A 25996-nucleotide genomic window follows, 5' to 3' on the forward strand; every position below is an offset into this window, starting at 1 on the left:
AAATGGAAGGAGACAGCTCTCAGTCTCAGTCTCATTCTGAGGTTTCCTGGAGGCAAGATCACTGTTTTCACACTGAGGTTGACGTAAAAGCTTTGCTTTTTTGGTCTTCAGGTTGATCCCCATTATCTGTATGAGTTTTTATTAATTGTGTTTCAATTTGGCGCTCAATGTGGGACCAATGTTGGGGAAAGGGTTTTGCTCTTGTTTCCACAGAAGAAAAACTATGGATATCACCAAAATTAATCAAGATTCAGTTTGAAAAGGAGAACGTCTTGATACAGAGAAATGACAGCTCATCCACAGGGGTGACAATCATACAGGTTGTAAGGAAACCTCATAAGGATGTCTTTGCAGGAAAATACCCACCTTCAAAAAGTCAAGATACCTTGGATATCTAGAAGCCTAAAGAAGAAAAGATAGCTATCCAGAAAGAATCACCAAGCAAAGAGAAATCTGAATACCAATATCCTCTGAAGGATAATATCCCACTACCTAAACAAACATATCTCCCGACTTCTCAGTAGTAATGGTAGTTGCTACTCATTTAAAAAATCAAACCTGCACTCGGGAGGCAGAGGCAGGCGGATCTCTGTGAGTTCGAGGCCAGCCTGGTCTACAAGAGCTAGTTCCAGGACAGGCTCTAAAACTGCAGAGAAACCCTGTCTCGAAAAACCAAAAAAAAAAAAAAAAAAAAAAAAAAAAAAAAAAAAAAAATCAAACCTGGCTTTGGAATTGGCCTCCTTCTCTAAATCTAAGCATGTTAAAAGAAAAATTCAGAGTTTCTGTCTCATATCAGGAGCTACCTGGTGTGGGACAGAAGGAAGATAAAATCTAGGGACTAAGGTTATCAAAACTCTGTTTTCAAAAATTTTTTTTTCTCCCCATACATATTTTCATCTCTGTGGTAACGTTGTTTGAATATATGTCTGTTGAAATTCAAACGTTCTGTTTTGATATAAAGTTTAAGTTTTCCACAGTGAACAATAAATTTTTCTATAGTAATCTTTGAAGTCTCCAGAAAGAGGATGGTGCCTCAGAATAACAATTCTACCTGGTTAATATGATGCTATTTGGCTGATAACAACACTTCAGATCTGCTTTGGACTACATACTGCTAAGAACAGTTTCAAGGTGGCTAACTGAGGTGATCCAGCCTCACAAACTACTCTAGCCCGGACTTGAGACAAACCTACACTTTCCCATTGCACAGAGACCGGACAACAAATGATAGAGCTGCCTCTCCCAGGACTTGACATTTAAACCAAGTTTTACTTTCAGGATCTCCTAAAGATAGAGTCACCCCCAGACAGCAGGAAGTAAATTTAAGAATACAATGCCCACATTCTCAAGAGGTGGAGTGGGTGTGTTTTGGTTGTTCCATGGATTATAGATATTATAGATATGATAGGATAAAGGGGTAGATTATTGAATCTACTCTGAAAAGAAAAACTAAGGATCTAGTTAGGAGAAGATAAAAAGATAGATTACTAAATCTACTTTAAAAAAAAAAAGCAACTACTAGTTATAAATGCTTTATATTGGATTGGACTTTTATTATATACAAATTTTGTATATTGTTAGAAATTTGAGATTAATTTTGTTAAAACATAGTGTACATACATTTCTAATCTTGTTAAAGGTATTGTACCTACACATCTCATTTAATAATGTAATGCAAATTTCTAATCCTTGAAAATTATTATTACAAACTGTTTAAGATAAGGAAATGCGGGTTAGTAATTAGTCACCTATTAAAATCAACCTTGTAGTCAGGTATGTTTTCAAGGTCAAAGATATATTTTAGATAGACAAGTGGTCTTCAAACACTTCAGAGATCTAGAGAATATGGCATTTAATATGTTTTAATTATATAGGCTCTTTTTTATGACAGTGAGACATTGCTCACTGGCAGCACCAGTCTGCTTCAGGGAAGATGATGGACATTGGGGAAATTCCATGTGGCGTTTACTTTCCTTGTGGCAAAAGTTAGCCACTGGGCAAGAAACTGCCTTTGCCTTGACTGCTGACATTATGCTGTCCAAACTGGACAATCAGGACACAAAAGAAAGTGACTGCCAAATTTTGCCAAGACAAGGTAGGACAGCCCTTCAGAATATCCTGCTTTCACAGAAAAGTCTGTCAGTTTTGCTAGGTCTGTAATCCGAAGATGCATGCCCCAATGTTACAGAGAAACCTTGGGTGACTGTCCAGGCAGCCAGCTATTTCTGTCATTACTCACATTTTTTGGAAGTCACCTGTACTTCTTGCTTACTCAGTTAATGTTACAAGAAGAGAGTCCCTTACACCCAAAATAACCACATAGAAACTATATTTATTAAAACACTGTTTGGCCCACTAGCTGTAGTTTCTTATTGGCTAATTCTTACATCTTAATTTAACCCATTTCTATTAATATGTGTATCGCCACGTGACTGTGGCTTACCAGAAAGATTCTAACCAGTGTCCCTCTCAGGCAGAAGATCCATGGCTTTTCTATCTGCCCTTCTTCCTCCCAGCATTCAGTTCTGTCTTCTCTGCCTACCTAAGTTCTGCCCCATCTACTAGGCCACGGCAGTTTCTTTATTCATTAACCAATGAAAGCAACACACAAACAGAAGAAACTCCCACACCAAGTTAATATTTCCTTCTTGGGTCTTTGAAAGAGTTGAAGACTGGATAGTTATAATTACGGTTTTCCTTGTTTACCTGATGCAGAAAGCAAGTTATAATAGGAAGTAAATTAGGAACAAGACTTTGGACTCGCCAAGATAGGATAGATATGGAGTATATTTTCTGAATTTGTCAAATGCAAATGGACTAGGCATTGTTGATGTATTTATTGCCTGTATATTTTGTATATAGTTATTTTACTTATTTTATATAGTTTTTCTTATATTAGTTATAGCCCTTTTTATTTTAAATAGAAAGGGGAAGTGTAGTGGCATTTCATTTATATTTTAATAAATAAAGATTGCCTGAGGGTCAGAAAAGTAAAACAGCCACACGGGTCAGCCTTACAGACCAGGAAGCAATGATACACACCTTTAATCCTAGTAGCCACACTAACTTGACATAGAAATCAGGCAGTAGTGGTGCATGCCCTTAATCCCAGAACTAGAGAGAATTATAAAATGGGAGGAGACAACTCTCAGTCTCAGTCTCATTCTGAGATTCCTGGAGGCAGGATCACCATTTTGGACTGAGGTGGAGGTAAGAGCCAGTGCCTGATTGCTTTGCTTTTCTGGTTTTCAGATTGAACCTCAATATATGTCTCTGTGTTTTTATTAATCATGACAAGGAGGATCTGGGGAGATGGCTGTACAGTAAGAGTGCTTGCTGCTCTTCCAGAAGACCCAAATTCAGTTCTCAACACCAACATTGGTCTGCTCACAGATGCCTGATACTCCAGCTCTAATGTCTCTTGGCCACCATAGGCACCTTCACTCATGTGGCACACACAAAAATCCCTTAAAAAGAGCTTTTAGTTAGAATTAATTTGGCTAGTGAGTTTCTTTTTTATGGTTTTTGCTTCTGTATTCTGAGAATTTCTTGCCAGTTCCAAAATAAAATACAAGCTTCCTCATGTTTTTGGCTACTTATTTAATATTTTTGATGTTGGGCTTTTTGATTGGTTGGTTTTGGGGGGGTATTTTTTTCTTTCTTTTTGGGTTTTCAAGAAGACAGGGTTTTGGAATTCACTTTATGGATCAGATTGCCCTCGAACTCAGATCTGCTTGTTTCTGCCTCCAGAGTTCTGGGATTAAATGCACATGCCACCATGCCAGGCAATCATTTTGGTTTTTATATCAAAATACATTGTACATTTGAGTTAGATTTTGTTTTATGGTGTGAGCAAAGGCTTTTATAGTTTGTCTTCTTATCAGTGGATATGTCATTCTAATTCTGTTTGTTGAGGACATTCCTTTTCTTGTTGAATTTAGTTGACTATTAGTAGACCACAAACGTGAACTGCTTCTGGATTGTCCTGTTGATCTTTGTGCCTGAATTTTGAAAATACTATATCATCATGGCATTTTTACTTTGCAATAAGTCTTAAAATCAGAAAATGTATGCCGGGTGGTGGTGGCGCACGCCTTTAATCCTAGCACTCGGGAGGCAGAGGCAGGCGGATCTCTGTGAGTTCGAGACCAGCCTGGTCTACAAGAGCTAGTTCCAGGACAGGCTCCAAGGCCACAGAGAAACCCTGTCTCGAAAAATCAAAAAAAAAAAAAATCAGGAAATGTAAACTCTTGGGCTCTTCTTTTTAAATATCGTATTGGCCAGGACTGGACTGGGGAGCATGTCTTACTTAGTAGGTGAAGTGCTTGCTTCTCAAGCAGGAGAGTTGAGTTCAGATTCCAAGCACCACATAGAAAAAATCCCAGTAAGGCTATGTGCTTGTAACTCTGGCAATAAGGAATAAAGACAGATGGATCAGAGGCAGGTGACTACCCAGAGCTTGCTAGCCATCTGGTCTACCCAATCTTAATGAGCTCAAGGTCCAGTGAAGAGACCCTGTATACATACATATGTACATGCACGTATGTGTGCACACATATACATGGAAGAGCAGGAGAGAGAGTTACCTGACCCAACACCTCACCTTGACCTCTGGCTTCCAGATCTTCATGACAGATGGGCACACATGTATAGTACTGATAGTCTGAATTAGAAATGTTCCCCATTGCTTTATGCATTTGAACATTTGACCCACAGTTGATGGCACTACTTGGGGAAGTTTAGGTAGTACAACTTTGCTGGAGGATGTATGTCACTAAGGGGAGTCTTTGAGATTTTTTTTTTTAAAAATGCCTACTTTTAATTTGCACTGTCTTTGCTTCATGGTTTTGGTTGAAGTCATGTCTTCTTCATCATGAACTCTCATACCTATAGACCCATACACTAAAATACACTCTCTTCCTTGAAGTTGTCTTTGACCATGTTGCTATACTAGTTATTTATAGAACCTGTAGAAGTGTTTTGTTTCTACAAAAAAGAAAAAAAGGAATTTTCGTTTGGATTGTATTGAAACAGATCAATTTGGGAAGAATTAATACCTAACTGAATGTCCTAGTTTGCAAACATAACCTTTTTTCAGTTATCTAGGTCCTTTTGTTTGTCTTTTTATAAGCATACTGTAGTTTCAACATTCAGATATTACACCAATTTTGTTTGCTTATATTCATAATTTTATGCTATTATAACTATTTTCTGAGATTTGTTTCTAGATTATTGTTATTATATAAAAATGCAATTGGTTTTTGTTTATTGATCTTGAAGTATGAAGCCTTCTTGAGGTAATTAATTTCATAGAAATTATTTGGAAGTTCTTTGCCATTGTGGTTAAGGAATTTTTTTTGTTTGTTTTGATCTGTATGTTATCTTCCCCTTTTCCCCTTACTGCACTGGTAGATCTTCCATCACCATTATGAATAGAAGGGCAATCAATAGCAGACACTCTTGTCCTCTTTCTTGTTTTAGTCTTGCAATATCATAAATTATGATAAAGTGTTACTTAAGCTGAGTGTTTGTGTTCTTCTCAAAATTCATGAGTTGAAAATTAACCCCATTATGGAAATATTTGGGAGAACTGGAGTTTTGGGGTGTGTGATGTTGCCCCTTGTGGTTAGATCATTACCTTTTTAAAAGAGTCCACCTCACCCCCAAATAAAGATGCAGTGAAAAGCACTGCAGCCTCTGAACTGGAAAGCAACCCTTTGCCATGTCAGACCTACTCAGACTTGGGTCTTGAACTCCCTAGAGAAATGACTTGTGAGAAATTAATTTCTGCTGTATAAAAACCACCCAGTCTCTCAAAATTTGCTAAGCAGCCTCAATAGAACAAAGCAAGTGACCTTTTGTCATATTGAGTTCATTTCTATTCTCTTGGAGATACTGGATTTAAACTCTGTAAGTATTGAGTTTAGTCAAAAACAATTTTTTATTTTGTTTTTTACTGTTTGTGGATTTATCTTCTGTAGTTTTTAAATATAACAATGTTATTTTCAAATGTGTCACTTTGTAGTTAAACCTTAATTAGTATGTTTTTTTTTTCTTTTTTACCTTTTGTCCTTGAGGATACCTTTTTACCTTTTCATTTATTTCTTTTTATTGTGGTAATGCTAGCTTGGGAATACATCTTTTATATTTTCTATAGAATATTTTTGTGCCATTAATGTTCTTGATCTTATAAATGGTTACAGAATTTTTCAAGCTTAGCTTCCTTTTTTTTTTTTATTTTTTTTGAGGCAGGGTTTCTCTGTGTGTAACAACTCTGTCCTGGAATTTGCTTTGTAAACCAGGCTGGCCTCATACTCAGATCAGCCTGCCTCAGCCTCCTGAGTGCTGGAATTAAAGGCATGTGCTGCCACCCCCACTTGACTTTAAAATTACACTTTTTAATTCTCTTATTGTTTGTTTGTTTGTTTTCTCCTGAATTTTGGCATCGGTTATTTTTCTTTCTTTGTCTTTAATAGTTTGGTTTGGTTTTAGTTTTGTCATTCATTATCTGTGTTGCTTTTTGCAAAGAACCAGCTTGTTATTTATTTTACCATTGTGTTTTCAGTTTAGGTGGTTTCTGTTCATGCTATTTCTATATGCTTTCTTTTCAAAAGTACCTTACTAATTTCTCGAGGTGTAAACTTACCTTGCTGACTTGAGACCTTTTCTTCCTAACTCCTGTGTTCAGTGCTCACAGAGATTTGATAGGTAATATTTTCTAACTTTTTGCATGATTTTCAACCTGGTCATACTGATTAGAAAAGTTGATTTTTTGATTTTTTTTTTTTTTAAGGGGGAACTTCAACTTGGTTGGTCTTGGTACTTGTTCCATGTATTCTTCAAATTTGTTAGTTTGAGTAGAGTGGTCTCTTAAGTGCCAGGGAAAGTTGATAGATTTCCTTTACCTTAATGAGGTGGGTTTTTATTAATTCTTTTTTGGTTTGGGTTTTGGGGTTTTTGTTGTTGTTGTTGATTGTTTTGTTTTTGTAGTTATTTTGTTAATCATTTAGAGAAGATTTGAAGTCTCCAAATACAACTGCGAATATATCTTGTTTATTTTCTGTTTCTTTTTACTTACTGTTTTTAAACCTCTCTTTGTACACATGGATATCTAAAACTATTATGCATTGTGGTATATGGACCACATTATTATTAACTAATACCTTCTCATCTGAAGTATTCCTCACTCTGAAGTCTGTTTAAATATTAATACAAATTTTCTATCACTCTTTTGACCAGTGCCTGTGTGATAGATCTTTCCCACCCTTTAATTTTCATTCTTTCCTATTTTAAAGTATCTTAGCTTTAAATTGCTCTTTTTTTAAAAAAAAAAAAGTATTTGTATATGCATGTGCCTAATTATATGGATGTGCACTATGTGCATGCAGAAGCTCTAAATCAGCAGAGGTGTTTGATCCTCTGGAATTGGAGTTACAGACAGGTTACAAACATCATGTGGGTGCTGAGAACTGAGCTCCCTTCTTCTGCAAGAACAGTACCTTAACCACTGCAGAGCCATCTCTAACCCTGCAACTCACTTTTACTAACAATTTATCTTTTCATTGAGATGTTTAGGTCATTTGCATTTAATGTAGTTATTGGTAGGTGTGATGGCCGTTTTAGTTTAGACTGTGAAGAGACACCATGACCGTGCCAACTCTTATAAAGAAAGCATTTTTTTTTTAAAGAAAACATTTAATTGAGGTGGCTTGTAATATGAGGGCCTGCTTGTTGGGTTTTCTGTTCTGCCCAGTTCCCACAGCCGGTATGTCCCAAAGAAATCACACAGAGTGTCTACATTAATCATAAACGGATTGGCCCATTAGCTCAGGCTAATAAGGCTAATGCTCTTATCACTTATATTAACCCATTATTATCTATGTTAGCCACATGGCTCGGTACCTTTTTCGGTGGGGTAGGTCACATCTTCCTTCTTTCATGTCTGGGCAGGACGGCAGAGGAAGCTTCCTTCTTCCCAGAATAGTCCTGTTCCCATTGCCCCGCCTCTATTTACTGTCTGGTTGTCCTGCCTATACTTCCTGCCTGTCTACTGGCCAATCAGCATTTATTTAAAACATAATTGACAGAATACAATTGTCCCACACCAGTGGCTCCATTACAGTTTCAGAGGTTCAGTTCATTATCATTATGGTGGGAGCATGGCAGTGTGAAGGCAAATGTGGTGCTGGAGTTGAAAGTGCTACATCTTACAGGCAACAGGAAGTTGACTGTCACACTGAGAGAAGTCTGCCCCCACAATGACACACTTATTCCAGCAAGACCACATCTTCTAATAGTGCCACTCGCTTTGGGGGCCATTTTCTTTCCAACCACCACAGTGTATATTTTTGGTTGTCAACTTGACTATACCTGGAATGAGCTACAACCCAGAAATGTAGGGCACACCTGTAAGAGATTTTCTGCTTGGTTTAAAGTGGGTGAATCCCCTTCTAGTCTGGACCTTTGAGGTTGGAAATCACATGTCTGATCTGGATCTTGATGTGAGAAGACACAAACCTTTAATCTGCTACCATATTTCCATCAGTGAAAGGGTCTCATTTATTTAACTCCTGTTTAGGTATTATACATATTATTTTTTAGAGTTTTCTTGGGGAGCAAAACGTATATATGGGATTAACTTGACATGGGATTCCCCTCTGAATGCCATGGATACCATTATTGAATAAAGAAACTGCTTTGAGCCTATAGCAGAGCAGGCCAGAACAGAGGTAGGCAGGGAAAACTAAACTGAATGCTGGGAGGAAAGAGGCGGAGTCAGAAGCCATGTAGCCCTGCCAAAGACACAGGCCAGAACTTTACCTAGTAAGCCACAACCACATGCCAATACACAGATTAATAGAAAAGGGTTAAATTAAGATGTAAGAGTTAGCTAATAAGAAGCTAGAGCTAATAGGCTAAGCAGTGATTTAATTATTACAATTTCTGTGTGGTTATTTCGGGACTGAGCAGCCAGGAATGAACAAGTGGCCTGCTACAATAATTAATGGGTTACAGTCTGTGGTTCAACTAGTTCATTAATAGCTATCCACCAACTGAAGGCCCAAGAATCCAGTTAGTTGTTCATTCACAAGGCTGGATGTCTCATCTATACACTGGAATCCCAAAGAAGTAGGCTTTAATGCCAAAGCAAGAACAAACAGGCAAAGAGAGCATGCTTTCTTCTTCCATGTCCTTTATATAGGCTGCCAGGTAAAGGTGTGGCCCAGATTTTGAGGTGAATTTTCCTAATTCAAAAAATTCATACTACAAGTGGGTCTTGTCACTTCAAATGATTTAAGAAAAAATTTTAAAAAGTCCCTCATAGTTGTACCCAGCCACTTGTGTTTTAGTTAATTCCTGATGTAGTCAAGTTGACAAACAAAAAGTTTCTTAGATAATATAACAGACACAGTGTTTTCAAATAAAATAAAAACAGGACATTTTAAGTTCAGTAGTTTATGGTAGGCATTTTTGTTCCTTACCCATGCTTGTCTTTCTGGTTTTTTTTTTTTTTTTTTAAGTATGTATAGCTTCTCTGGCGCTAATGTTATAATATCTTAGATAAAGTAATGGTATATCTCTCGTACTAATGGGAAGATTTCAGACTAATGCTTCCTTGATCCTTGTTACAGCCCCCCCCCCACACACACACACTTTTAATTAGAACAATATAAAAATTCTCAGAGCATTTGGAATGAATAGTTACCACAAATAGAACATAGTCATACTAATTCTGGAGGAAACTATTCAGAAAAAAATTCAGAAGCTAAACACTCCCTGTTTACTTTAGGAACAAACCCAAAACTGGTAAATGAATCATTTAATCCTGACCCATAACTATAATATTTCTGTGTCCCTTCTCCCTGTTCTAGTTTTCATACTCCAGAGGGGTCTGGAAATAGATAACACTGTCATAGATAGTTGATTATAGTGGCATTAGATAAAATAGAGAAAATTGGTATATACAGGGTCATTACAGTCTGTATAACCTAAGAACCATTATTGAAAGTAATAAAGAAAAGGGGAACAAGAGAATTAAAACAACTTTAAATTGTTACAGAGTATAGAAAAGTGATTTAAATATATTAGTCCATGGAATGAAAATACAGAAGAAAGTTTTAAATACAAAAGATTAGTCCATGTTGGTCAAATATAGAGATAACTGGAAAGAAAACAGACATCGTTGTGACACAGATTGAGGTCTGTTCATTAAAACAGTTCAGCTACTGTTATGAAGGAGAGAAAGTTAGTAGCCTGCCACCAAGTACATCCTTATTAAGACAAGATCCCAAGAAAAATGTAGGGTTTTTTCTCGTACTGTTGAAACAGTAGTAAATTACTTTGATATTTTCCTAATAGTAATAAGTATGTTAGGAAATAATACCTTCTGGGTTTTTAGGAATGAGTTTTGGTTTTGACAATACTAAATTTTGATAGATTAAAGAGCATATTTTATAACATGCAAAAATCAGTTTGCCTTCTCCATAAATTCTCTGAAATAATTATTTGAGTATATTCTACTAAAGGGAAAAATGGGGGGTAAGGAGGAAATACAATTCAAACCAGGTGTCTCAATTCCATGTGCAGTCAGAAGATACCACAACACTAACAGGTGATGGGCCTTGAAAATACGTGCATTGACATCAAGATATTGAAAGCCTTCCATGAGTTTGTTTTAGACACTGTCTCACTATATAGTTCTTACCGGCCTTGGTATTGGATGTGTAGAGCAGGCTGGTCTCAAACTCAGAGATCTGCCTGGGATTAAAAGTGTGTGCTACCACATCCAGCCATGAGTATCTTTAAGAGATGCTGGTACATGAAAATGATTTCTGTTCGGATTCCTTCCCTCTCATCCACTGTCCTATCAGGCTTTGGGAGCCACCATTCTCCTAGTGGTGCTCTAACACTCCCTCCAGTGCCTTCTTCCTTACCACCTACTAGCTAGTTGTAAGTCTCATCATATTTTACTTCAGGCACATATTTGCTACTCCGTTGAGAATGGAGACAGTAAATGAGGTGGACTAAATTCTCATGTGTTAGCTAACTCTATTCAGAGCATCTGAGCGTTAACAGGAGTCACATGAGTAAGCTGCACATGGAGGGAAGCTGCAATTAGCAAAAACATTTTTACTTAGAGGGCTATAAACAAAAGCCAGTTGTAATGAATAATTTGAAGTAACATGCCTGGGAGGGGCATGAAAGCATAATCAAAGAAGAGTTCCTTGTTTTTGAAAAAACTGAGATCACAAGACTATTCTTTTGGTTCCTTGGAGTTTTCATTCAGCTACATTAGAAGATGACATGTTTTTCAAATTTGTTGTTTTTATAAATGAATATACATATGTGCTCTCTGATGTATACATATGTTTAAGTAACAATAGTCAGGCATAACAACCCATTTGCAGAGTGTTTTTCTAATAAGTTTGTGTTAGTGGTAGAAAATTACTGGTGGTTTGTGTACTCAAATATTTCAGTGTTTAAGAAAAAATCAGCTTCTGCTGTACTTAAAAAGCCTTCAACTTCTGTAATAGTTAATATATTAATTTCAAACAAAAAGTTGTTTTTTTTGTTGTTGTTAACTGATGTGTTAGTCTTTACTGGTTTAGACTAGATTGTGGGTTAAATTATCTGATCATAGTTGATAAGGACATCATTACCTGTATACTTAAAATTTTTAAATTTCCTATTAAATATTTTAAGGTAAAAAGTATATTTTTAAACTTAATGAGAGCTAAGTGAATTTATGGAAAAGCTTAAGCCAGCACGGTATAGTAAACTCCAACATCGTTATGTCACTATTTGTGATAAAACAGTGACCAGAAGCGGTGTGGAGGAGGAAAGGGTTTATTTGGCTTACAGGTTATAGTCCCTTGTTGAGGGAAAATAACAAGGCAGGAACTCAAGGTAGGAACTGAATCTGAGACAATAGAAGAAAGCTGCTTACTGGCTTTCCACAGCATGCTTAATTTGCAATCCAGGACCACCTGCCCAAAGGTGGCACTGCCTATAGTGGGCTGTGCTCTCCAACATCAAACATCAGTCAAGGAAATTCTCCTAGATGTGCTCATAGGCCAATCTGTTGTAGACAGTTCCTCAATTGAGACTCCTTTTTCTCAGATGTCTAGGTTTGTGTCTAATTACACGAATACTAACTAGCCGTGTTGCATTTTCCAATCAGTTCTTCAACAATATATTTGATTATTTACTTATAAGTTCTTTGTATGACTGTTTGTGTTTTTTGTCTGTGTATTGTTTTTGTCAGATCAAGTTATATTTCTCTAAGTGAATGAAAGGCCAACAATCTCACGTGCATCAATTTTGCCATTTTTTTGTTTTATTCTTTTATTACTAATATTTTGTTCAATGCATTGTTTCTTTGTAGGAATCATTTGCAGCTTACTCGCTGTATAAGTAAAAACCAAATTACATCCATACTTCTACTGAGTTGGGAGCATAGACGCTGCCATATATGTCACAGTACACTGAAAAAGAACCATCAGGTAAGGAAGATAGGTGTTTATTTTTCTACATTGAGGACTTCTTTTTTTGTTTCCTGGGTACTTTAAATGGAATATGTGGAGCCAGGCATAGTGGCTCACACTTTTAATTCCAGCACAGGCAGGTGGATCTCTGTGAGTTCAAGGCTAGTTGGGGCTATAGAGAGAGAGAACTTGTTTCAAAAAAAAAAAAGAGAGAATATATGTGATGTGTTATATCCTCTGTTAGGTGATTTTATGAAAAGACTGATTTTACATCATCTATAGCTATTTAATATTTATAATTATTAATTTCTAACTTAATATAAAACACCCCCTCATTTCTAGCATATATTACATTTTGGAGGCTGTTCTTTTGGAGTAGTAGTTAAAGATGTTGATTCTTATATTTTTGAGAAAGTGATTAAATACTTTTTTTGGGTAACAAAGTGTCACTGTGTAGCTTAGGCTGTCCTCCAGTTTACCATCCTTGCCTTAGTGCTGGGGTTTTAGATACACATCCCCATGCCTGACTTCTTAACATTTATTTTGAGTTTTAAAATAGATCGTGGCTACCATCTAAATGTTTTTGAAGGAATTAAAAAGTAATATAACATTTTATGGCATTTAATAAATACAAGGTTGTCATTTGTACTTTGAAATGATTGTTTTACTTTAATACATAACAAAAATAGAAAACCTTCATATATTGATTGTACTATTCACTGTGAGGAAATACTCTATTCTTACATAGAATATATAATAAATAGTTGCCTAAGCAAGCTTAATATATTTTTGTGTAATACTGTACTGTTTAATAAAAAGTGAATTAATATTCAAGTTTACATGCTGGGGCTTTTCTTAGCTTGATTTATACCATCCATTTGTAATTTTGGAAGTGGAATAGCATGTGTTTGATTTCTTCTGTGATTATTTCCTTTCAGAGAATTTTATCTGACCCTTGGCTTCAGTGCATTTTTAGTTGTTTCTTGTCATCCCTGCACCACTTAAACAGGACACCCGTTCAGTGGTGTATAGTTTAGTAAATAGTAGCATATTTGTTGAAGCACTTTTTTCCCAAACTTGTTGCCATTGTAAAGGTCATTACTAACCTTCTTTACTTTAATTTGTATTTTCAGTAATGGATCAAGAATCCAACAAGGCAGCTTGGCCTAAACCAGCAGGAGGATATCAGACTATTACAGGCAGGAGATATGGAAGAAGACATGCATATGTCAGTTTTAAGCCATGTATGACCAGGCATGAAAGAAGCTTAGGTCGGGCTGGTGATGACTATGAAGTATTGGAACTTGATGAAGTTCCAAAGGAAAATTCCTCAGGTATGTAACATATAGTCAGTTAAGGGCTATTACTTTAAAATTTATGTTTTTGATAATAAATATAGTACATTTTCTTTCTATTTGGAAATTTTTATTGAATTTAATAGCAGTACCATATAAATTAAATATAGAAAATTCAATATGACCAGTCACTAAAATATGACTAATTGTTATGGCAGTGATCACACTACCTCATCCATCAGCTAATTCCTCTCCCAAGTCTTTGTCTTACTTTTAAATCTCTTCTGTTTTTACCTTTACAGCAGAAGTGACTGGATATTACTTTTCCATTCACAAACTTTGCTGACCTAGGGGAGTTTAGGGTTTTGTTTTCAGTGCCTTACTTTGAAAGGTAGACCATGCCAAGACTTGAATGTGAACTGAGAGTGTTTGTTCCTGCATACTATATTTATGTAACTTGTAACTTCTTCTGAATAATTTAGCTTAACTTACTTATTTTTTCCATTATTTTGTAAAATGTAAACACCAAAATTTCTGGTAATAGTTATTCAGTTAAGCCTTCTTAATTATTCAGTGGTTTGAAATATTATACACAGATTTCCTATACTGTAGTTACATAGTTATATATAAATATATAAAATCTTCTAGTTTCATTTTTCTGATTATAAGCAAACTGGATGATTGTAGAATATTTTCTCTATTATTTGTAGATCATAATCTGATGAATGATGAAGTTATTTCAATAAAGAGTCTTTTCTGTTATAAATTAAATTTCATTTATTTTATGATTTATGCATTTGGTTATAACAAATATCAGTATCTTTGTGAAAGTAATAATAAAAGATAAAGTTGAAAATAATTATAGATTTGATTTTCAAGTGTCAGAATTTTGACAAAGTATGGCAAACTGAATCAGTATATTCACTTATTTTTAAGTTGTATCTCTAATACCTAAATTATAAATGTATTAACAATACATTTTGGACATAGAAATCTGAAGCGTGTCTAGGAAGTTAGATGTAATTTTTTAATTAACATCAAAATACAGTTAAAATCTTATTTCTCATAGATCTATTACCTGGGATAAAATTATATTTGTCATAAAGGGTTTTTTGAGAATTTTAGAAATTTTGTAATTAAAAGGTAGATTTGTAGAGTAATTGGAGAACAGATTATTCTGACTGCTTTTGTTTCTCATTGTGTAGCTTCCTATTTGCTTCTTTTTGTCATAGAAAAGATTTTTGATACTGAAACATGGTTTAAAAAAATCTGTAAAAAACACAAGGATTGGGTAATGAGAAGCTGACCAGGGGCGGAACTGAGTTCACAGTGTAACCAGTCTGACTGTGGTAAAGTTAGGGAATACAGAAACATCAGCATATTGCCAATTAGATCATGATTTCCATGGAACTGATATTATATAAAATTTTATCTAAATCCCTCCAAAATGCTTTTTTCTCTTTCTTTTTATGAAGGTTCCAATTCATTGGATCAAATCCATCCTTCTTTACCCAATGAATCTACTTTTGAAAAAACTGAAACAGAAATTTCCACTTGTGGTCCAGCACTGAATCAAACCACTGAGAGCAGTCCATCCATTACCCCAGTATGCCCTAGTGAGGAAGTCAGGGAGACCTTAGAAAGCAAAAGGAATCTCCGTAGTCGCGCTGAGACCAAGTATGGTCCAGCTCTTTATAATGTCTCAAGTCTCCAAAATGGAATTGTGTTGGTTTATGCTGACTCTAATGATCCAGACAGCAGACGTGATGACAATAATGACTCCCTTCAGCTTTCTGCAGAAGCTGTGGAAGGTGGTAGATGTCAGGAAGTATTAGGCAATACAGTATTTGAGCTAGAAAATGGAGAGGGAGAGGTGTACGCTGATCTTTGCCAATCTGTTCCCTCTCTCAACTGTGAAATAAGCGATGAGTTTGAAGAGCTAGAGTCAATACCTTTAGAGAAAAATTCTGCTGGTGATGCTGAGCTTGCCCATCACAATGGGCAGGAATTCAAGAGGTCTTCTGAAGACATTGTTAGAAAGAGGCAACAAGATAATGCTGATCGGGAAAGACAGAGAGAAAATTCAGCTGAAGATGCAGACTGTGGTCCAGGGCATATTTGTAGTGAACACAATACTAATGACAGAGCCAACCACCACGGAAGCTCTCCTGAGCAGGTAGTACGGCCTAAAGTTAGAAAAGTGATAAGTTCGAGCCAGGTGGACCAAGAAATGGGTTTTAATAGGCATGAGGCTAAACAAAAAAGTGTTGAGAGATGGAGAGAGGCTGTGGAAGTTGAGGAGTGTAGTCCAGAGGACCCTATAATGAAGTATGACGACTGTGAGGGAGACCATGAGTGCATGTTCTTGACTCCACCTTACTCAAGAGTTGCACAAAGGGTAACAGATCATAACCGTGCAACATCAGAAAATGGAGCCACAGCTTCAGGAAGGCAAGAAACTCGGGATAATTCCTTTTGGAATGGCTGCGGAGATTATTACCAACTCTATGACAAAGATGAAGACAGGTAAGCTTCATGCAGTATTTGGTGAATGTATGTATTAAGCCAGATAGTCTTTCTTTTTAAAAAGATTTTATATTCATTATACAAAGTATAACATTCTCACACATGTACATCTTGAACTTTACATGGTTGTCATGTAGTAGCCTGCCTTTCCACCTTGCTGGTTACCTTACTCTTTCAGATAGTCCCCTTTCTACTTTCACGTCTAGATTCTGCACAAGAGAAGGCATGCAGTGGTTTTCTTCTGGGTCTGCTTTGCTTTGCTTTCTTTACATGATAGTCCCCAGTTCCATCCAGTTCTCTAAAATGCAATCCATTTTTCTTTATGAATGAGCAAAACTATGTTGTATATGTACATCACATTTTATTTATCTGTTTGTATGTTGATGACATCTGGTCTGATTTCTCAATTTGGCTGTTGTGAATAATGTTGATAGAGCCAGTGAGATAGCTCAGTGAGCAAAGGTGCCAACTGCCAAGCTGAGCCTGGTGACTTGAGTTCAATTCCTGTGTTTCACAAGATGGAAGGAGAGAATTGGTTCCCAGTAGTTGGTCTCTGACATCCACACATGCACTGTGGCACACTTCCATCTACATACCTACACATATGCAGTGGCATAAATAAAGCTTGCCTGCGGATTGGGAAAGTAAACAGCCACATTGGTCAGCCTTACAGCTGCGCAGTGGTAACAAATACCTTTTAATCCTAGTAGCCACACTAGTTGCTATAAATAAATGCAATATTAAAGTTTAAATTTAAATAGTGCTGAAATAAGCAAATGTTCAGGTTCACTATGATATGCTGACTTGGTATACCCAAGGTTTAGTCATTATTATAGTTCTGTTTTCAATCTGTTGAGAAATCTTCATACAGATTTCCACAGTGCCCATACAGATTCCCATTTCCATTACCAGTGGACATGGATTCTTCCCTTTGTGCATGTTCCCTGCCATCAGTTGTTTGTTTCCTTGCTTACAGCCATCTGACTAGGGTGAAATAGACTCTCAGTGAAGTTTTGTGTTTCCCTGGTAGCTAAAGATGCTAAACCTTTTAAAATATTTTTTGGTCATTTGTACTTTTGAGACCTGTCTATTCAGTTCATTTGGCCATTGTTTATACTAGCATTATTGTTTCTGTGTGCTTGCTTTTCTGCATTAATCCCCTATTGAATGTTAGCTGGTAAAGATTTTCCTCATTTTATAGGCTCTTTACTCTGTTAAGTGCTTTGTTGTGCAGAAGCTTTATATTGTCATGCAGTTCTACTTATCAGAAAGTCCTTGCCTATTCTGATACCCAAAAGTGATTTGCGTCTGTTTTTATAAAAGGTAGAGATAGGAATCAACTTTGTCTGTTCTCCAGGTGGATACTCAGTTTCTCCAGCTCTGTTTAAGAGGCTGCCTTTTCTCCCGTGGATGCTTTTGACTTCTTTGTCAGAATCAGGTGGCCATAGCTGATGGGTTTGTTTCTGGGTTCCCTATTCTATTCTGTTGGCCTGCATGTCTGTTAACAAAGTGCTCTATTAGTAGTAAGGTGTTTAATAATAGGCTGTCTTATGTGATAGTAAGTAGACATCTTGGTGATCATATATTTTGAGTATGAACCATACATGCAAACTGCAGAATATTTGCTTTATTTGAGGCAGTTTAATTATTTATGGAATTAGACTTTTAGATGCATAATGATTATCACAAAGAGTTTAGGTGCTGATTATTTTAATTAACTGTATTTTAATGAATTAAATGCAAAGTATAAATTTATTATATTTTTTAAATCTGTGTTAAGACAGTCTAAAGAGTGATTAATGTCACTATTGATTGGCAATATTGCATTACTTTTGTTAGTAATGTCACCCATTTCTTTATTGGGTCCTTGTTCTCTCTTTTTATCACTTAAGCTTATTTATTTCTTTAAAAATTAGTTTCTATGTATGTTGATATAGAACTATAATCCTATCATTCATGAGATGAGGTTCAAAGATCATGAGTTCAAAGCTAGTCTGGCCTACATAGAGAGACCATATTTCAAGCAAAAATTCTCATTGGCAGTTGTATGTGGTAGGTACTATTTTTCCTCTGCTCACAGATGAGAAAACAGGTCTAGAGAATTAACTAATTGGTATGTCATAAAGTATATAAGTATTAGAGCTGGAATTTGATGCCTTGAACTCTAAGAGGCTATATTCTCTATGATTGTACTGTTATTGTCAAGACTTTCTAATTGCTTTTCAAACATAGATTTCTTCCCCACTCCCCAAACCATGAAACAGCAAATGGTAGGGGCGGGAGAAGTTTTTTGAACAGCTGCTCTGTTTTTATTGCCAGAGTCCAGATTTTTATGAATCTTTATTTTTGTTTTTCGAGACAGGGTTTCTCTGTAGCTTTGGAGCCTGTCCTGGGACTCGCCCTGTAGACAGGCTGGCCTTGGCCTCTGCCTCCTGAGGGATGGGATTAAGGACAGGCAACACCACCACCCGGCTTTATAAATCTTTTAAATCTAGTTGTAACCCCAACAGTACTCAGTTATGCACATACTTTATGAACTATTAAAAATAGTATTTTAACTTGAAAGTAGTTTGAAGAGAATTTACTAACTTGGACTTATTGTTTCTTGCTTTGCTTTGTTTCATTTTTTTAAATCAAGAGAAAAGTCTTTTTATTTTACTGTCAGGATTCAGTACATAATTGTTAACAAAAAAGAGCAGATATGGAAGGAGACAAGAAAACTTGGAGAAAAGGAATAATGGGGAAACCAACTTAGGTTTAGAATCTGCCATATCACAGAAAAAGTGTTGAAATAGATCAAGAAAGTGGAAGTCATACAAACTCAGTGTCAACGTCTCTTTCAGAACTAATCCATAGATAATAGACCTCTATTCAGCCATCCCCAAGTACTTTCTACTGTGCTGTGTTTGACAGTGATTTCATATAGAATGCAGGTTTAATTAGGACGATGCCTATATAGTTAATAACAGAAACATTAAATGATCAGATGACATTGTTATAAATAACAATGTGGGCCTGAAGGCTGAATTACCTTGTTGGCAGCTCTTAGATCTGTCACCATTCTCCATTTACCAGATTTCTTTTTTTACAACAAATACAGGAGAATTCCAAGGGCTGGTTGATTCTTCAATATGGTGAGCATCTAGTTGCTCTTGTACCAGCTGTTCCGAAGCCTGTAATTTATCTTCAGCTAGCGGCCACTGTTTGATCCAAATTGGCTTCTCAGTTAGCCATTTTAAAGGTAGGGCTGTTGGTACCTCTAAAGGTTTGCTATTTGCTGTATGTTCTTGTACAGCCTGAGTGGCTGGTGACCTTTTTCCATAATACCTCATCATATCCTTCCCAGAATTAAAAGAGTTCCTGGAACTACAGGAATGTTAATCTGGGTATTCCATTGCTGTAGCAGGTCACAGCCCCATAAATTTATTGTAATATTGGCTATATATGGCCTTAGTCTTCCTATTTGTCCTATGCATTCAACCCATCTTGTGCTTTGTTTTACACGAGATAGGGTTCTAATTCCCAGGAACTGAACATCTACCTCTTGAAGAGGCCAATTCGGATGCCAAGATTCTGGAGTAATGATATTTACATCCGCACCTGTGTCTAATAAGCCTTCAATAAAAATGCCATTTATACAGACTCTTAGCTTTGGTCTTTGATCGTTAATAGAAGTCTGCCAAAATATACGTTTATTCTGTCCTACTGGATTTTTTGACTCATCCACATGTAATTCATCCTTTAGACCAGTATTACTTTTTACAGCAGAAATTGGAGCTTTTAATTTTCTTGGTGAGGCACGTTCTCCACTAAATAGATTGACATATGCTACAAAAAAAAGTGGCATAAGTTCCTGGTTTCTAAGAGTCAGGAATTGCTGGAAGACATACAGCATACAGAACTGTAATGACTAAAGCCACACTACTCTGACTAAGCTCTAGATACACAGATGTTAGGAGAGTAGAAGATAATCAAGGTTCATATTGATTTGTAAGACCTGTTGTTTAAGTTGAGAGTAAAGTTATTTCTCAGTTTATATGTATCAGTTGGAATCCATGGTCTTTTATTCAAAACCCACAAAGTTTCAAAATCATGAATTGGCCATAAAGCTTGATCTGAAATTAACTGCTTTGATAGAGACTCTGGATTAAACCTAAAATGAGACACTTTCAAGCAATCATATTTTGCGCTAGAAATATTTATATGTTTGGTAACTGTTGGCCTGGATTCTGTTGGGTGAAGCTTATGAGCTTGCAAGAAAAGATTTAAATTCTAAAACATTCAGCCCTAAGATTTTTTTATTTGATTTTCTACTTTTAGATTATTAAAGAGAAATAAATTTGACACTGTAAGGTTGCTAGTGTTTTTTCATAGTTACACATTACTTGAAGAAAATTATTTAACTTGTCTGTATCTTTACCACTGTGGACCCACTAATCAAAACAAAACAAAACCGTTAAGTTTTACTTGCTTTTCAAGTGAAACTGTTAAAATATTTTTTATAATCAACCCTCAAACAAAATATAGTTGTTTTCATGGATTCTGTTTTTTAAAAAGTTGGTTGTAGTTGTTGTTTTGCCCCAGTTGTAGAAAGTGTATTTGTCTAGGGGAATTTTAAATGGTTATAATATGTTTTCTTAGTATATTTAGAAGTGATGTATCATGCACAATGATAGATTTTTGTAAATACAATGAACAGTAGAAACATTTAGTGTTAATAAAACTTTTCCTTCAACTCTGTTGGGGTGTATTGACTGGTAGAACTTGTAGTCAGGTGTGCTGGATGATGGAGTTAAAACACCCTGATATGCTAGAATAGGTTAAGTTGTTTGAGACTCACAGAAATTGGGCATGGAGGCACACTCCTGTAATCCGAGCACTTGGGAAGTAGAGGTAGGAGATCAGGAGTTCTTGATTTTCTTTGGCTATGTAGTAAATTGAGGCCAGCCTGGCCTGCATAAGATCCTGTCTTTAAAAAAAAATACAGAATTAATTCTGATGGATAATATGTCTACGTTAGACTCCAATTGTATTTTTGTAAGATTTAAAATATATTAAAGGATTAAATTAATTCAGTTCTATTTCTTGCTCTTTTTATATGACTCTGTTAAAGTATTTGTTACCAGGATGCCTATTAATCTGGTACCAGCCTAATGCCAAAATGAGGTGGCCATAGACTCTAGTTTAATGTGACCCTCGCTCATTTACGTGTTTACTCTCTGTGAAACTCTAAGAAAAGGGGAAGTGGTGACCACTTTTCTAAAGTGTCACTTGAGAAGGAAAGGAAAGGATACAGAACCTTGAGTCGGTGAAAAATTTTCTAGAGTAACTCTCTCCTTTGTAAAACTTATCAATGATATACTTGAAGATATTTTTGTTATGTTTGTATTATAAAGGTAACACAGAACATTTATCAAGAATACAACTAAAATTCATTTGGACACTATTAGATATTTTAAGCTGACTACTTTAAAATAATAGGTAGCTCACCAGGTAAGAACATTTGTTGCTCTTGCAGAGAACCCAGGCTCAGTTCCAACAAACACATAGTGACTCACAACCATCTGTAACTCCCAATTCTAAGGGATCTGACATCCTCTTCTGACCTGTGTAGGCAGCAGATGTGCTTGTGTATAGATAAATATCAGGTAAAAGCTAAGTACACATAAAATAAATAAATCTAAAAGGATTTGATTAATGTGTGGTTACTGTCTTCCCTGAAAAAGTCTTAAGTGATCTCTTAATTGTATCAGAACACTGCAGTCTATAGGATAAACTTTTCTGCCAGTAGCATTATTCTGCACCTTTACACAGACCTGGAATCAGACCAAAGGTTAACACTTTGAAATATATCCTGAGACCTGTAATAATTGAGGACAAAAGTTAATTTAGGGAGGGGGAGGAGGGAGGGAGGGAGAGAAGGAGGGAGAACGTAGGAGAGAGAACTAATTTTTAGTAATACTAGCACATTTTAACATTGGGCCTAACTGTTTTGAAGAGACATGCTGTTTGCCATTTCTCTCTCTCTCTCAAGTTTTTTTTAAAGAAAATAAACTATCTTTTTCATTTTACATATCAATCCTAGTTCCCACTCCTTCCCCTCCTCCCATCCCCTACACCTTTCTCCCTCACCCCCCATCCACTCTTCAGAGAGGGTAAGGCACAAGGCCCTCCCTACCATATCTAGACTGAGAAAGGTATCCATCCAAAGAGAATAGGTTCCCCAAACGCCAGTACAAACAGTAGGGATAAATTCTGGTGCCACTGCCAGTGGCCCAGCAGTTTGCCCCAGCCATACAACTATTACCCACATTCAGAAGGTCTAGTTTGGTCCTATGCTGGTTCCGTCTCTGTCTGGCTAGAGTTGATGAACTCCAATTAGCTCAGGTAAACTGTTTCAGTGGATGTCCCCATCATGGTCTTGACCTCTTTGCTCACATTCTCATTCCTTCCACTCTTCAACTGGACCTTGGGAGCTTAGCCCAGTGCTCCACTATGGGTCTCTGCCTCTGTTTCCATCAGTTGCTGGATGAAGGTTCCATGGTGACATTTAAGATATTCATCTTTCTGACTACAGGTACCCTCTCCGCTATTGCTTAGGGTCTTAGCTGGGGCCATCCTTGTGGATTCCTGGGAATTTCTGTAGTGCCGTGTTTCTTGCTAGCCCCATAATGGCTCCCTCAATCAAAATATCTCTTTCCTTGCTCTCATTTTTGTCCTTTCTCTATCTCGACTATCCCATTCCCTCAAGTTCTCCTGAACCAGCCCCTCCTCCCCTCCTCCCCCTCCTCTTCCTCTTCACCTTCCCTTCACAGTCACTCCCCATGCTCCCAATTTCGTCAGGCAATCTTGTCTATTTCCCCTTTCCAGGTGGATCTATGTATGTTTTTCTTAGGGTTCACATTGTTACTTAGCTTCTCTAGCTAGGGTCATGGATTATAGGCTTGTTATCCTTTGCTTTACAGCTAATATCCACTTATGAGTGAGTACATACCATGTTCATCTTTCTGGGTCTGGGTTACCATCCTCAGGATGATTTTTTTCTAGTTCTATCCATTTGTATGCAAATTTCAAGATGTCATTGTTTTTTACCACTGAGTAGTACTCCATAGCACTTGAGACTTCTTTGGGAGATCTTCCTGTCACTAGGAGTTAATCTTACTTAAAAGGTTAAAACAAAACATAAACATAACATAACATAGAGGAAAGCTTTCTGAGACAAATAATTTTGAGTCAGGCCTGGAGTCCAGCTGCACAGGAGGCCAAAGCAGGAGGATTGAAAAAGTCGCAGGCCTGCATGGGATACTGAGTAATGAGTTCAAGGCCAAACTGGCTACTTAGCAGGACCCTACTTCAACATACAAAATAGAAATGGGTTGGAGGTACAGCAGAGTTGGAGAGGCTTGCTTTGTATGTGTGAGGCCCTAGGTTTAATCCCTATAACCACACGAATACAAACCAAAAACAAAAAAAGTTTTTGTTGATATTGTTGGAAAAATAAAATGCAGATCAGCCTTTTTAGTCTAGTTTGATGTATTAAAAGGCCCCAGACTCTGTTACAGAATAGATACTAATTCTCTCCGTTCCCATGGTGATCACCCAGCCTTACAGAGAAAAGGACAGAATACACAAGCTCCTTGCTGTAAGGCTGAGATTGTCTTTCCTGATCTGTATATGTTGTCCAAGTAACAACAGAAAGAGCTTCTCTGAAATGCAGGTACCACAGCCAAGAAAACATCAAACATCCACAAGCATCTGAAGCAAAGTTTTTAAATCACATGCTTAAACATTTTAAAGACATTCCTGTCTTGTTTTCAAAAGTAATTTAGTAATCCCAGCACTTGGGAGGCAGAGACAGATGGATCTCTGAGTCTAGGAAAGCCAGGGTTGCTGTTGCAAGAGAAACCCTGTTTTGGAAAATTGAAAAGCCAAATAAATAAATAATAATTAGGAACAAAGTAAAAAATTAGATACGTCTTTAATCTTCATTGTCCATAGGTAGCATTTAGAGTTATATTCAAAATCAAAAAATACCTTCTTTACACATTCAGTTGATAACCAAATAAATTTTTCAGGATATATTTTTTAATAATTGAGACTGTCATACAGTGAATTTTGATCATAATCACTCCCAGCTTCTCCCAGATCCACTTCTACCTCTGACCTCACCTTCTGTTCTATGGCCTCTTCTATTTCTTTTTTTTATTATAAATATTTAATAGTTCAATCAAATAAAATACTTTATATGTAAATCTCAGGTGAAAGTTAAGATCAAGTACCATACATACACACAACATCTCATTCTCTGACTCTCCAAAGAAGTGGTTTTTGTTTTTTTAGGTAGGTGCGTGTGTGTGTGCGTGCATGCTTGCATGCACGCACATACACATACACACACACACACACACACACATACACACACTCATGGCATTCAGGGTAGAAACATGTCCATATGATGATATCTTTTGACTGGACCTCAGCTCTGAATACAGTTTTAAACAGATCACTATAGAGTGGATAAAAAGAATCTTAATTTAAAATATATAGAACTACTTAGAATTGTTTCTATATAAAATAGGAAAAAAAAATACCCTATTTTCTGTATCATGAAGAAACAGTTGACCTAGTTTGGGTGATGGTCTAGGGAATAGTTTGCTGCTATTTAGTGTAAAAAAAGAAAAGTAGGGTTTCCCGGGAAGCTGATGTTACCCAGACAAATGAGATGGTGTAGAGTAGCTTTTCTTTGACATAGAAAAGAGAGAAATAGTGGTGAGCCAGTAAGCAACCCACTGAAATATCTAAAAGGATATACCATGTTTTAAAAGAAATTAATGATTGCCTTTTAAACCTATTCACCACTTTACAAATTTGTACTACATATTGTTTCTAAGTCTTACTCTAAATACCACTGTAGGCTTGGAACCTGAATATTAATACTGCCACTTTATAGAGGAGGTAATTAATGCAGAGAAATTACTCTGGATTCTAATCTAAATTTGTCTGATTTCAAAGCTTGTTCATAGAAATTGAATATCATCAGTACTGTTTGTATGTCCAGTAAAGAAATTGGCTATGGAGGGTTGAAATTTTTAGTAGTAGAAAGTTGCAGTGTCCTCTGACTTTCTGAGCCAGTTTAGGCTTTTGGAGTTACAAATTAGTGATAATTACTATATTGACATAATAATATTTACGTTGAAATAGTACTAAAATGGTTTGTGTATTTCTGTCATTCATCACAAATTTGTATATACTTTTGGAACATCCTTATAAAGAAATAGTACTAAAATGGTTCATGTATTTCTGTCATTCATCACAAATTTGTATATACTTTTGGAATATCCTTATAAAGGCCTATTGCTGGCCTTTTTCAAATCATATCATACTAATAAAATTTATATTTGAAGCTGTATGATTGAATAGTCTTTGATACCTACTACGAGCTTGTAAATATTTAACTGCTGGTAAGTTACTAGTAAAACTTAGTTATTAGTTATTTCATATTTATATAACTAGGAAAATACTTTAGATCAGTTAAATTTTGTAATGTCTGTTTTAGTAAAATAGACATTCATGAATTGGGCATCTCCCAGAAGTAGAGCAGGATGAAGAAATTACTCCAGCAACGCAATTAGACAAAATTTGGAAGATGTCTGTAAAGCATAGGAAAGAACTTACTGAGAACATCTTAGT

The 25996-nt window shown here is 36.2% G+C and overlaps 1 protein-coding gene across 1 annotated transcript in view; it reads left to right on the forward strand.

The window, feature by feature from the left end:
* Pja2 (praja ring finger ubiquitin ligase 2) overlaps positions 1-25996 on the forward strand; it is a 49630-nt gene that overhangs the window by 5530 nt on the left and 18104 nt on the right. The window contains exons 2-4 of the mRNA XM_038339138.2: positions 12386-12503; positions 13619-13819; positions 15256-16306. Of these exons, the coding sequence (XP_038195066.1) occupies positions 12473-12503; positions 13619-13819; positions 15256-16306 (1283 nt within the window). The 5' untranslated portion in view covers positions 12386-12472. The remainder of the gene's footprint in view (positions 1-12385; positions 12504-13618; positions 13820-15255; positions 16307-25996) is intronic.

The sequence above is a fragment of the Arvicola amphibius genome, chromosome 8, assembly GCF_903992535.2.
Source record: "Arvicola amphibius chromosome 8, mArvAmp1.2, whole genome shotgun sequence".
In the NCBI taxonomy this organism is placed as follows: Eukaryota; Metazoa; Chordata; class Mammalia; order Rodentia; family Cricetidae; genus Arvicola; species Arvicola amphibius.